This window comes from Mizuhopecten yessoensis, unplaced genomic scaffold, assembly GCF_002113885.1.
Source record: "Mizuhopecten yessoensis strain PY_sf001 unplaced genomic scaffold, ASM211388v2 scaffold11167, whole genome shotgun sequence".
Taxonomy (NCBI): Eukaryota; Metazoa; Mollusca; class Bivalvia; order Pectinida; family Pectinidae; genus Mizuhopecten; species Mizuhopecten yessoensis.
Window position 1 is genome coordinate 541362 of NW_018408913.1, and position 13546 is coordinate 554907.

The 13546-nt window shown below is 35.8% G+C and overlaps 2 protein-coding genes across 2 annotated transcripts; one reads left to right on the forward strand and one right to left on the reverse strand.

The window, feature by feature from the left end:
- The first annotated feature begins 50 nt into the window (after window positions 1-50).
- LOC110467262 (beta-1,3-galactosyltransferase 5-like) lies at window positions 51-5573 on the forward strand. Its single transcript, XM_021524308.1, has one exon. The coding sequence runs from the start codon at window positions 1254-1256 to the stop codon at window positions 2616-2618; it is 1365 nt and encodes a 454-aa protein (XP_021379983.1). The 5' UTR covers window positions 51-1253; the 3' UTR covers window positions 2619-5573.
- LOC110467263 (protein cornichon homolog 1-like) lies at window positions 2808-9207 on the reverse strand. Its single transcript, XM_021524309.1, has 5 exons — window positions 9114-9207; window positions 7353-7421; window positions 7132-7244; window positions 6288-6431; window positions 2808-5864 (listed from the first exon to the last, which is right to left on the reverse strand). The coding sequence occupies exons 1-5, from the start codon at window positions 9192-9194 to the stop codon at window positions 5837-5839; spliced, it is 435 nt and encodes a 144-aa protein (XP_021379984.1). The 5' UTR covers window positions 9195-9207; the 3' UTR covers window positions 2808-5836.
- Window positions 9208-13546: the final 4339 nt, after the last annotated feature.

Here is a 13546-nt window from a genome sequence, read left to right on the forward strand (position 1 = left end):
AAGGTATAAAAGATGAATTTGTTAGAGAAAGCCTGAAAGCAAGAATTCTATAATTATTATTGTTTCTAAGGGTGTAACGGTTATTTTCTGCAACGGTAGACAGCAATAGGTCATTTAAATAGTCCGGAGTTAATATATTGTGCATCTTATACAAAAGTTGGAGTTTTCTGCGTTTTCTTCGATTCGAAAGAGTTTCTAGGCCAGATTCAAAAAGTAAATATTCAATTCTGGCAAATGAAGGAAGTCCAGTAATTAAACGAATAGCTTCTCTTTGGGCTTTCTCTAACATTTCTGTTTCATAAGTTGTAAAACCATCCGACAATTCACAATTTCATAAGTATATTCTAAAACTGGTCAAATAAAGGATTTATCAATCTTTAAAATATTATCTCGATGCAATAAGTATTTGAGTCTACGTAAGGCGTTGACTTTTTTCATAACTGAAGTATATATTGCACAAATATGATCGTATAATACATGAGTACTGCTGAGTATATTAACTATAACGATACAGAATACCTTAGGCTTGTTTGAACTCGAGATTAATTCATCGTATATCAGGCTACTGTGCGTTCTTTTTTGTAAACGTTTAGTTTATTGTTAATCGTTAAATATACAGTATACATAGTTAAGATATCGATACATCTATGTATGTTTCAGAAAGAGGCGCACAAGAGAAAGTAATACGTTATTTTGATTTTCAATGAAAACTAGTCTTTGAGCAAGTCGTAATTAGACGGAAAAAAATCTGTCGTTTTGTAAAACTGTAGCATTTTGTATAAAGCCTTCTACATCGTTAATAGTGGTCAGGCTGTAAATATCAACAGAACCACCTGTTATGAAAGATTTGATTATTTACATCATAATCCGGACATTGTACATTGTACTTAGACTATCCGCTTATCACACCACTGCGTCCCGACAGTTACTTGTGTGTTGTCTAATCTGAACCAGTCACCCCAGTGTTTATCATCCGTCACAAATCAGCACACCAACCAGTATAGTCGAGGTCGACCATGGGAACAGAAATAAGATGTCGAGGAACCAACACATAGCCAATAATATTGTCATAACTTGTATTGTAACCGTGTTGTACATGTGTTAACAGTCTATTCATATCCAAACTATTCCTGTGTAACGGTGCGGAATCGGACAATGGTTGGATATGGGGAGGAAAAATAGTTTTCAAATGTATTACAAAATATCAATACAATACAGGTACGTAAACTTTGAAAGGTGAACACTTTTACATCATGAAGTTGCTCCGGCATTATACTTTGGGAATCCTGTTTGGATTTATCCTCATATTTGCGATTTTATCATACTGGTGTGTTGGACTAAGGATCGATGTAGAGAGAAACATCAACTACTACCTCTCAAGTAATGAACACAACGTCATCATTATCAATCATGACCTGGAACCCAAACCTAGTCAGGAACCTTTATTTTTTATTCCAAAAGATCAAGACTTGACCCATAATCAAGATCTCAAAAGCCATCATGAAAATGAAGTGCTGGAGAATCCTTATCAAAGACATAATTTCAACATGAAATCGTCTTTCAATCGGCATAGCTTTTTGTTTCCTGCGAGAAACTATTCGAGTAATAAAACATGCAAGAATTGTTTTAACATAAATTTTGACTTTCTGATCGAAAATGACATTTGTACAAATGATAACTATACGTTAGTCTATCTGATTTTCACTAAATACAGCAACGTTGCCCAACGAAGAGCTCTCAGAGAAACCTGGCTTTCTGACGTGAAAACATCAAGTGGCCAGACTTATGTGTTTGTAACGGGAAAAGGTCCACAAAGTGACAACTTTAATATCAAAAACATGATTCGTGAGAACAATGACCATAATGATATTCTCCTAGTGGATTTTTTGGATTCGTATTTGAATTTGACATACAAAAGCATCATGGCTTTCAAGTGGGTGACGCGTCGGTGTCCTAACGCCGAGTTCGTGATGAAAGTGGATGACGACGTCTGGGTACACAAACCTGAGTTGATACCGACACTGCGACGGAAGGACTTTTCATTAGGCGGGTATTGCATGTTTAATTCTATGCCGTTCAGAGATAAGAACAGCAAATACTTTGCATCATATGAAAGTTTTCCGGAACGCGTTTACCCTCCATTTTGTTCCGGGACTGCCTATCTCACAAAAATTGATGTTATACAAAAAATTCTGAATATCTCACCAAATGTTCCGTTCTTCCATCTAGAGGATGTTTACATAGCTCTCTGTCTAAGAGAACTGCGCATCAGTGTTGCGAACATCAGGGGATTCAATGCCCATAAACTTATGACATCCAGCTGCTTGAACAAATCTCCATTCGTTATAACGAGTCACGGCCTGAATCCAGATGAGATGAGGCAAGTATGGAGAAGTCAGTGCAACTTCAAGGAGTGGATGGGAAAGGGAGCAGCGAACAGGATAAGACAAGCCTACGTTAACAGAGACAGGGAACCAGCTGTAAGGAACTACGTTAGAATGAATGCAAACAGCAACAAAATGATAAACAGTTTCCACATTCAAGGTCCCAGACCCATCAATTCGATCAAAAGGCGCAGGGGAAGACAGCGACAGGTGCCCGTGATGTTTCCTTCATGATGAAACTACTTACTCACGTAATACTGTATTGTCAAGGTTTCCCGTCTCAAAATAATGTTCACCATCACAATTTACCACTAGAGGGTATCGCTTTTGTACTGCCGAGGTGATGGTATTCCCGTTAGGAGGGACTTCAATATAAATCTAAAACGTGATTTCCACCTAAAAAATAAATGGTTCTAATAGCTGTTTGATTGAATATCTTTTATTCGTATTTCAATAGAAGAGGTCTTAAAAGTGCGACAAAAAAATATTTGTCATAAAAAACAACAAATCAAAATGGGACCTACAATAAAATCACAATACTAATACATTTACTATGAAACTGATAAATATTAATGAAACGCAATATCCTATCAATACACACATAAAGCAGTCTCTTCAAAACTTAATATAGAATACTGTATGCTATTAAAGATTGAATAGATTCACAAGTTACCTGATTACATCATAATGATATTAACCAGAAATATATCCTGGTTGATGTCCATATGGTGACTACTTAGGTGGAAAGAGGGAGTGAAAGAATTGTTTTTAGTATTTCAATTTACTTGATCCATTACTATGTTCTTTTTTGCAGTATAGTCGTTGTAAGGCGGTCTACTCATTTGCAATAAACTTTTAATGTTCCAATCACTTCTTGCTGTGTTCTATTTTAAATAGCACAAATCTACACCAAAAATACAATATAATTTGTCCACATATCAATCCTTATAAATGAGTTAAAATGAAATTTGAAAAATCAACTGATGCTATATGGCACAAACATTAACAGAACATCAATGTTTAGTAAGTCCCTCAATAAAAGTAAACTAGGGAAGTGTTACAAATCATATTTACATAAAACCTGATACAAAACATCTCGGCACACACAGTAGTGTACCTTTCCCCGTTCAAAGTAGAGAAAATTTATAATTTTTACAGGACCAAAATGACAGGGTTCTCCTAGTTCCATTAATGAGAATGCATTTTCCTTGCCAATTGTGACCTTTTCATTAAGAATGGCTTATCGGAAGGCTTCTTTAAAGTCACTCGTAATAACAATTGACAAGGGGAATAACTCCGATCTCAAGAGACAGTATTAAAGAGGCCAACAATGGGTCGTGACCACCAAGGATTGTTATTTTCTGTCCCAACTACATATTTGTAGAGGACATTTATACAGACATAGAAACATGTAAAACCAAACAACAACAGAATTGGAAGGTATGATAAAGAGTTCACCTCCAACCATTCGGCACTCACATTGTCCAAATGCAAAAGGATTTCAATTAATGATTACAAAACAAAATAAATGTTGTTCACTTATCATACCAACTGATATCCATATTGCACACATTGATTAAATGTCTTTGATTATAACGTAAATGCACTATTTCACTTAAGTAGATAGGTTCATTTAAATATCATAGGTTCAGAAAAAAAAATCAATACATTCGTATTTACTTTGTATTGCTTTCTCCATCAACTCATAGATTTAACAAAAAGTGTCCTCCTTACAGTATGTTTCTAATGATTGCTTTACAAATACTCTCTATTTTGTTAACTCTTTAAGCAGATTCTATCATTAAATACCATATATGCACCATTTTTTTCAAAATATCCTCTATTCATAAGATACCATTACACCCAAATACAAAAACAGATCTAGAAATTTTAGATGTTTACACTGGCAGTGTATTTCAAAGATAAATCTAGTTCCAGATCACAAAAAAATATCCACAAGTCATGTAAATTACATACCAGTATTCACAACATTCACATCACAGGACAAAATCTTAATTGTTACTCATGTTACCAGGTCCATGATAGGACTCTGTCCGATGCTTTTTGAAGATAATACAATGAAATAGGTTCTCAGTAAGTCCTGTTATATCAATATAAAAACAATCTTTCTCATCCAAGCTGTCATACATCTCGCAATGTTCAATATTTCTGACTTGAGAAAGCTGTATTTTTCAAAGGAACCATGCAGCTTGAACTTGAAATCAAAGTCAGTTTTATTATGAAATGTTCAGCCTTTATGACAAATTCCACCTACATGACATGTAAGAATGTATGAAAATTGCAATTTCATAAAAGTGGATTTTCAAGTAAAGTAATTTCTTATTTTTAAGTGACATTATTAAAAATTACAAAACAATGTACTTAAGTGTAAAACATAAGTTTGTGTGCCATAGAAAAGAGTTCCTTTTGTTCAGCTTGAGTATGAGTATTCTAAATGAATCAATCTGTACATCAACATTCTACTTTGAGTAACAAACCTCTGTAAAGAACAGAAATAAATACAGAAATAGTTCAAAGTGAAGAGAGGCTTTTAGCCCATCTCTTTTACAACATATCAACATACCAATACACATATGGTATTGATAATGACAAAAGCAATTTACTAATTAAGTTCTTTCATAAAACCTTAACAGTAGTGATATGTCATTGTCAGTAAGTCAAAAAACGGTAAATAAAATAGGTTATCTACAAGTCTTCGTTGGACAGACAACTGACCACATACAGAAATAAAGATATCATCTTGTCCTAAAATTTGAGTTCCTGTCTTAACGCATTATAAGTCAAAATAATTAAGAGATTATCTGTTAAGGCACAGAAATTCTTTGGCATGATAACAAACATACTTTGTCTTATTAATCTTTAACAGAAGAAATCAAACATGGTCTGATGAACTTAATAATCTAACTAGGTTTACACATAGAAACGTTACTTGTTGATAAGGATACTTTTTTCATACCATAACATTTGAATGTATTCCTAAAGTTTTCTTTTCCGAGATACCAATATGGAAAATGGTAACATGAAAGAAATGGTGAAAAAATACAGTACAATACCACACTAAAACAGCTTTAGGAGAAAGAGAAATGAAATCCAGACAGTGCTTCAAATCTAACATACACAGATGTAACACAACAAAACATTGTGACACCAGTATTCTAAATAATAAAAGCAATTATACAACAAAAATACTTCACATCCTAATTATGTTATTAAAAATGGTATATTCTGGAGTGTTGTTTTCTTTGTAATACACATTTTCTGTCATTCAGAATATAGTTTTTAATCAGTACTATTATGTAGCATGTCTCATTCATATTTGCCTTCCTTTTTTCGCCCCAGGTAATTCAAATACGCTTTCAAACCATACAACTAAATAGTACATGTCCCAATCTTCGTAGTAAAATCCTCTTCTGGTACAGCACAAAGGACAATTAATTTGAGACCAAGACATAGATCATGCTGAAAAGAAAATTAATTGAGTCAGATAACATATATTTCATTTCAGTGATTTCACAGACTCTTTCATAAACTGTGTTAGAGTTTAATATGGTTCTTTTAACTAAATTAATTTTAAATAACAATCATTTGAAACAAATTAATGGTTGCTGTCTTGGGTCAGAAAAATTCGGAGCTTTCCTTATAAAATTGTTTTTCATTTAATGATAATGCATCAAAAATAAATGTTAGCCAAGACATGAAAATAGCAATCGAGGTGTTATTATGATGTCTTTATAAATAATGCTGTTTTGAAGTCAAATTATATTTGTCTTGGTATTTATAGGATAACAACAGAATCTAAATATTAATCTTGATAAGGCTTATTTGATTCATTCAAACATATATAGAGAGATAAATTAGCACTGACAGAACATCCACACATACCTGTACAGATAGTAGAAGAAAGAGATCAGGTAGAATGCTAGTTTAACCCATCCTTCCTTTTGCGCTTGACTAAGTTGATCTGCATTCATGATAGTAGTGGGATCATACAAGCCAGGTCCGGTCATGATTGGTCGATGTATGTACCTGTGAACAGACAATAGTAAAATCTTCAATAAGAACTTTTTATAATGCTGTTTTCAAGTATCCTGAGGTACATATTGATCAGTAACCTATTCGCTACAGTGTGCATATACAATTTCGTCACATCGTTGTACAGGTAAACAATACAAATCACTCAGTCATAACATGACAAAGGGACCAGTCAGTTTTGAAACGTTGTGACACGTTTAATAGGTACATATTTTGTGTATAAAGTAAAAATTTGATATTAAACATGGATGTTTATCTTGAAATTACAATCTGCTGTCCAGCTGTGAATGAAATATGGCTTTACTGATTAATGCAAGATAAACTAGAAGAATATGATGCTTACCATTTCATAAACATGAAATAAGTTGTCCTCTTTATTTCACTTTTATTGTGATACCAAAAACACTTATGATTAGTGTAACTATTAAACTGTTTGATGATGGCTAACACTAAAAGTAGTCAGTATTCTTATACATATAGGTACTCTTATATATATAGACATTTTACTTAAAGTTACATCCTGTCACTGTTTGCTTGCTAATTCTATACATAACAGGCAATGTCATCAACTCTTTTTACAATTCTATAATGACACTTTCTAAAACAACGTTATCATTCCTCCAGCTGGACAGTGAGTCTGCTAGTCAATTTTAAGGTTACTATTATATACACCAATGTAACAATAGAGTTTTACCTTCGAATGTGGTATGTTATGAGGGGTACATTTAGAATGACTGTCTTCCACTGCATCGCAAACATGAACATCACCGTAAAGAATATGTGTATAAAATACTCTGGTAGCACCAACTGAAATGAAAAGAGACATTGTATGTTATCAAATACAATATTACATTTTCCTGAGTACCTCTTGTCCAATATTATCATATCAAAAATTACTCATTTAAAACCACTTACCGGGTTTAAACTGCTACATTGATCCACTGGATTCTTGTAGTCAGTCTTTAATTCATCAAATGCTATAATCTGAAATGAAAGAAATATGTCTGCATGATTATTATTTTCAACTTTTCCTGATTACTCCTTTCAACAACCTATATAGCTACCGATATGAAACTAATATGGTGGATATCCTGCAATGACAGTTTGAAATAAACAAATCATAATATTTGAACAGATTCTTCAAACCCTGTCAGGGCTTTCAGTTGACCCTTGACATTTTGCAATTTCTGAAGTAAAATGCCCTGCCAGTTCTATAATTTTATAATAAACAGTTACCAATTTTTCTTTGCAAAATAACACTATTGATACATACAAAACATTTACTATGCTTTGGTGGTCTGGATGGTAGAGTGGCACTGTGGAAAGCACACTTGTCTCTCATCAGACAGCAAAGTTCAGGCCAACAAGAGTGATTATTTATAAGTTCTTGCAACTTTTTCGTAATTAATAAAAATAAAGTTGAATTCGAGTGATCTGTAATGGCTGAAATATGAAAAAAAAATTTATCTTAATAATTTGTTGGTATATTTAATCTGCCATAATTACCAATGCTTTCTTCCACCTTTTTTGGGGGTGCAAGATACCATTTTAGTCTACACTATTTCACTTTGGATGAACTTGTTAGCACTCTATCATTTTATTGCCAACCCTCTGAAGTTTCACACCAGAAAAAGGTGGCATGGATAAAATTATAAACTGTGATAACAAAAGCCCACATCTCCAATGTAGAATTGCAAATGAGATATAAAATGTATGTTGTTAGTCCCCTGAATAGTAATTAGATTGGTTTGTAACAGTGGATGGGGAAAAATGCACAGCCAGACCAGGGTTCAAACCTGGGGCCCTCCAAACTCTAGATGGTTCTGCTACATTCCTCTCTCCTTTTTCTAAGTCTTCTCCCTGAAGACATCACTATTTACCACCAAGTTTCAGGTATCCCTTGCCAAGTTTACACCCAATGCCTGAAATAAGGGTTGGTCAAAGGCAGCACTGTAACATGAGAGGAAAACTGCATCGCCAGACCGGAGTTTGAGCCTGGTACCTTCTGAACTCTAGACGAACGCTCTACACTAACAATTGTGAAAGAGGGATTATTTACAGTGATTAGTTTTTTGGATTTTTTTTGTGCAGGGTAAAGGGCTTCAAGGGCTCCAGTGTTGTGCATTGTACTGCTGCTACAGGAAGGAGCCTGCTTTGAATTATTGTTTGTGGGAAGAACGAATATTTGTAGGTGTCTTTTGTAGCAGATATGTCTGGTTTGATGGTCTACCAGGGGGGGGGGTAGCAATAGAGATGTTTTCGGTTTATGCAACGAAATTTTTTGCACGAAATGATGACCTAAAATTTTGAATAGCATGATTTACATTAGCAATCGATGGTCAGCTTATTCTGTAATAAGTAAAATAACTCATTTTCAATTTGTCGTGGGGGCAAAGGAGATAAGTTATATCGGACTATCAATTGTGAAGTGGAGTTAGTTAGTTAGGGGCGAAGCATTAGTAGAACGTCACCATTTAAATAGACATTTACTGTGTTAAGACTACAATAAATTGTGGACTTCTATATAAGACATGTCAATGAACTGTCATCTTGGTGTCACACAGTGAGAGAGTTTAGGTTGGCAATGAAAGCGTCCGGTTTGGTGCATTTTCTGAAGTGTTTCGTCATCGATTGGCATACTTGATTAAGGAAACTCAATCTCCGTCTAAAACTTACGTGAAAAATTGCGAAAAATATCAGCACGGCCGATAAAATAAGTGCCAAAATATAGCAAAAAGCCGCAAATGTGAACGCCATTGTTAGAGCGGAAGTGAACTGTGTCGAAATTGTACAAACCGGAGACGGTGTTCACAGGATCCGGAATTCCTTTCATTTTTAAATTAAAGCAGTTTATCAGATATGTAATACGATTGAAATTATGATATCACTTGCTGACATCTTCTGTGTAGTTGCAATATCGTAATAGTCACATCCATGGTCAGTGGCTTTCTGACAAACATGCATTTTTTTAGTTCAGGGCTGACTGTCAAAGGATTGTAAAAAAAATCTAAAATCCTAAAATATGTGTATCTATGTATACAAATAGGGGAGACCGGGGCATATCCCCGGGATAAGCCTTCCGGCCACTCCTGATATTTTCCGGGCTCGAGCAAATATGTAGTAGTACGAGGAATAGCTAGTGATAAAGAGAGTGCCGTCGCTGGGGCTTGAACCCGCTACCCTTGGTTCTCAAGCCCGATGCTCTACCGCTGAGCTAGAGGGAAATTACTAAAATGGGAAAGTTACTATGACGTATGTTTCATTCCAACGTAAGCCGAACAGAATGTTTGTCCTAATATGTCCCAAAGCAAGTTCGTGAAAGGCACATGGAATTTCCCTTCCAAACAGTATAAACACATACACCTCAACAAATGCCATATTGCCCAGATCGACTTTAATAAAAATGGGCCGAACTTGCCCGGTCTCCCCTGATTTAAACATATTATTGTCCCAAACTCTTTGAACAGAGGATTAGACTCAAGTTATATTAACTTATCAACGCCTTTTCCTCTAATAAAGTGCATATTGATATTAATATGGTAGCATTTTTCTACAAGGCATACCAGTCTTTTAAGACGTATACGTCTCTGGACAGACATAATATATTTTACAATTATTATATTTTACTTAAAACCTTTTGCTGGATTTGGTGAAAAGTATAACGTGTCTGAATCCTCTGTATCTATCTACGGACAGATTTTCATTGCCAAATAAAAATAAACCTAAATTAACTGGATATATATTCAACGAGCTTATGTTTTGAAAAAGTGTAACTCGTGCTGTATTAAAAAGCTTACATTCTGAGAGAAAAAATGGCCAACATCCTCACAGGAAGGTCCACAAGCACAGGATGGAATATCAACAAATTTAACACGGAACACATCATTTTTCAAAGAGCTGCACTGGTGCCCGAGAAAGATTTGAAAGTATTTCAAGACGGTAATGTTATTATTGTATTGTCTAACGAATTCCAAAGACGTTAACTCGATGGCAGAAAAGAGGAGTTACTTGAGAAGAGTCTGAAAGAAGGAAGATTGCAATTATATTGGTTCCGTAAATTGTAACGATTGTTGTTACCCACTGTGTTTGGCAAAAGGGCCGATAGGTAGCTTGGGGTTAAATTGTTTTTCATTTCATATAAAATATTAAACTTTCGCCTTTTTCTCCTCTCTGATAGTGTTTCTAAACCTGTTTCAAAATATAATGAATTATTACTTAAATTGTATACGAAGGCAGTCCTGTTATAACTCGAGCCGCCTCTCTTTGCGTTTTCTCTAATTTCTCAGATTCAGAAGCAGTGCAACCATCCCATAATTCAAAGGCATATTAAAACAAGAGGCCCAGAGGGCCTGTATCGCTCACCTGAATATGTTTAAAATAATTGGTATGAAGTAAAGATATAGCACTCCATGGTAGGTGCTGTAAGTACATATGAAATTTCAGAAAGATCCATCCAGTACTTGAGATATAGCGAGAACAAACTTCAAACAGAGCCCCACCCCTATGCCCCTAGGGGGTCATACCCACTGTTTATACAGAATTGAGTCCCCTTGGCCCAAGGATGCTCCAGACTAAATAAGGATAAAATCCAGTCATTCGTACAGAAGAAGGTATTTGAAGAATTTGCTATGTTTCCCCTATCGGGCCCATCCTTCTGCCCCCAGGGGGGTCACACTCACTGTTTATAAAAAATGGAGTCCCCTTGGCCCAAGGATGCTCCAGACTAAATTAGGATAAAATCCCTTAACCCCTATGGTAGAAGAACGATTTTAAAGGTTTTACCTCTATTTCCCCTATTGGGCCCCACCTCTCTGCCTCCAGGGGGTCAGACACACTGTTTATACAAAAGTTGTTCCCTTTTACCTAAGGATGCTTCATACCAAATTTGGACAAGTCCTGTCATTCCTACAGAAGATGAAGGATTTTGAAGAATTTGCTATGTTTCCCCTATTGGGCCCATCCTCCCTTCTGCCCCCAGGGGGGCCACACTCGCTATTTATATGAAATTGAGTCCCTTTTGCCCAAGGATGCTCCAGACTAAATTAGGATAAAATCCCTTACTCCATATGGTAGAAGAAGGATTACAAAATGTATAAAGGTTTGACCTCTATTTCCCCTATTGGGCCCCACCCCTCAGGTCCCAGAGGGGCTACACCCACCGTTTATACAAAATAGGTTCCCCTTCACCCAAGGATGCACCACACCAAATATGGACCAAATCTTTTCATTCCTACAGAAGAAGAAGGATTTTGAAGAATTTGCTATGTTTCCCCTATTTGGCCCCGCCCCTCAGCCCCCAGGGGGGCCAGACACACCGTTTATACAAAATTGTTTCCCCTTCACCCAAGAATGCTTCAGACTAAATATGAACCAAATCCTTTCACTCCTACAGAAGAAGATATGATTTTAAAGAATTTATTATGTTTCCCCTATTGGGCCCAACCCCTCAGGCCCATGGGGGGCCAGACCCACCGTTTATACAAAATGGGTTCCCCTTCACCCAAGGATGCTTCATGCCAAATATGGAACAAATCCTTTCATTCCTACAGAAGAAGAATAATTTTAAAGAATTTGTTATATTTCCCCTATTGGGCCACACCCCTCAGCCCCCAGGGGAGCCAGACACACCGTTTATACAAAATTGGTTCCCCTTCACCCAAAAATGCTTCAGACCAAATATGGCCCAAATCCTTCCATCCTACAAAAGAAGAAGGATTTTAAAGAATTTATTATGTTTCCCCTGTTGGGCCCCACCCCTCAGGCCCAAGGGGGGCCAGACCCTCCGTTTATACAAAATTGGTTCCCCTTCACCCAAGGATGCTTCATGCCAAATATGACAAATCCTTTAATTCCTACAAAAGAAGAAGGATTTTAAAGATTTTTTTATATTTCCCCTATTGGGCCATGCCCCTCAGCCCCCAGGGGGGCCAGACCCACCATTTATACAAAATTTGTTCCCCTTCCCAAGGCTGCTTCTGACCAAATTTGGTCAAAATCTTCTCAGTCCTTCATGATTAGTAGTGTTTTAAAGGAAAAGTTGACGGACGGACGACGGACGCTGGGGTGAGCTAAAAATGGTAAAATGAAAGATTTATGTATTTTTAAAAGCTAATTCTTTTCAATATGTATTTATCATAACCGAGCTATAATCTTCCTCAACATGACTCACCCATTTTCCATTTGAATTGAAATTTACTCTTAAATGTCTATGTACTTCTGTAAAATTTAAAGTATCCCCATCAAACATCAAATCAAAGTCATCCTCAATATTGTTTGCATTTGAAATAAAAAGAACGTCCGTTTTTTTGAGGATTAAAAGAAGCCAGCCAACGTTTAGCTCACTGTTTAGTCCCTGTTGAGAACAGCATGTATTTCATAGCATGAAAAGCAGAATAAAGTAAGGATGTATCATCTGCAAATAGCCTAGAGGCCGAATCAAGTACATCAGTAATATCATTAATATGCATCAAAAAGAGAAGCGGCCCGAGTATTGAACTCTGAGGTACAGTTGCGTCAATATTACCTAGTTCCGAATATGAATTTCCAATTAAGACTTACTGTTTGCGCTGGTGTAGATAATTTAGAGCCAATGCAATGATTCCCCTGAAATTCTGTATGCTCCCAACTTTGCTATCAGGCCCCTGTGCCAAACACGACCAAATGCTTTTGATATATCACAAAAAAAATCAAATATTATGGTAGATATCAATAAGTTGATAAACAGGAAAATGACAAGGCATACAACCTGACTGGTATCGATAAAACAAGTGATTAAAAAATAAATGTATACAAATGTTTGTTAACTACACGCTCAAACACTTTACCAAATGTAGTAGTGATATAGGTCTATAATTACACGAAGTATGACGATCACCCTTTTTAAAAAGCGGCATAACGGTTGCAACTTTCCATTTATTTGGATACACACATGAAGAAAGTGACATTTTAAAAAGTATTTCAAGTGGTTTTGTAGATAGATTTAGCAATAAACTTCAGCACATGGTCACTAAATCTCATCCCCCCACAAAGCTTTCCCTAGCTTTGTAAAACATTTTTGATACAAAACGCTTATCTGTTTTGGATTCAATTATCAGAACTGGAAAATCAAC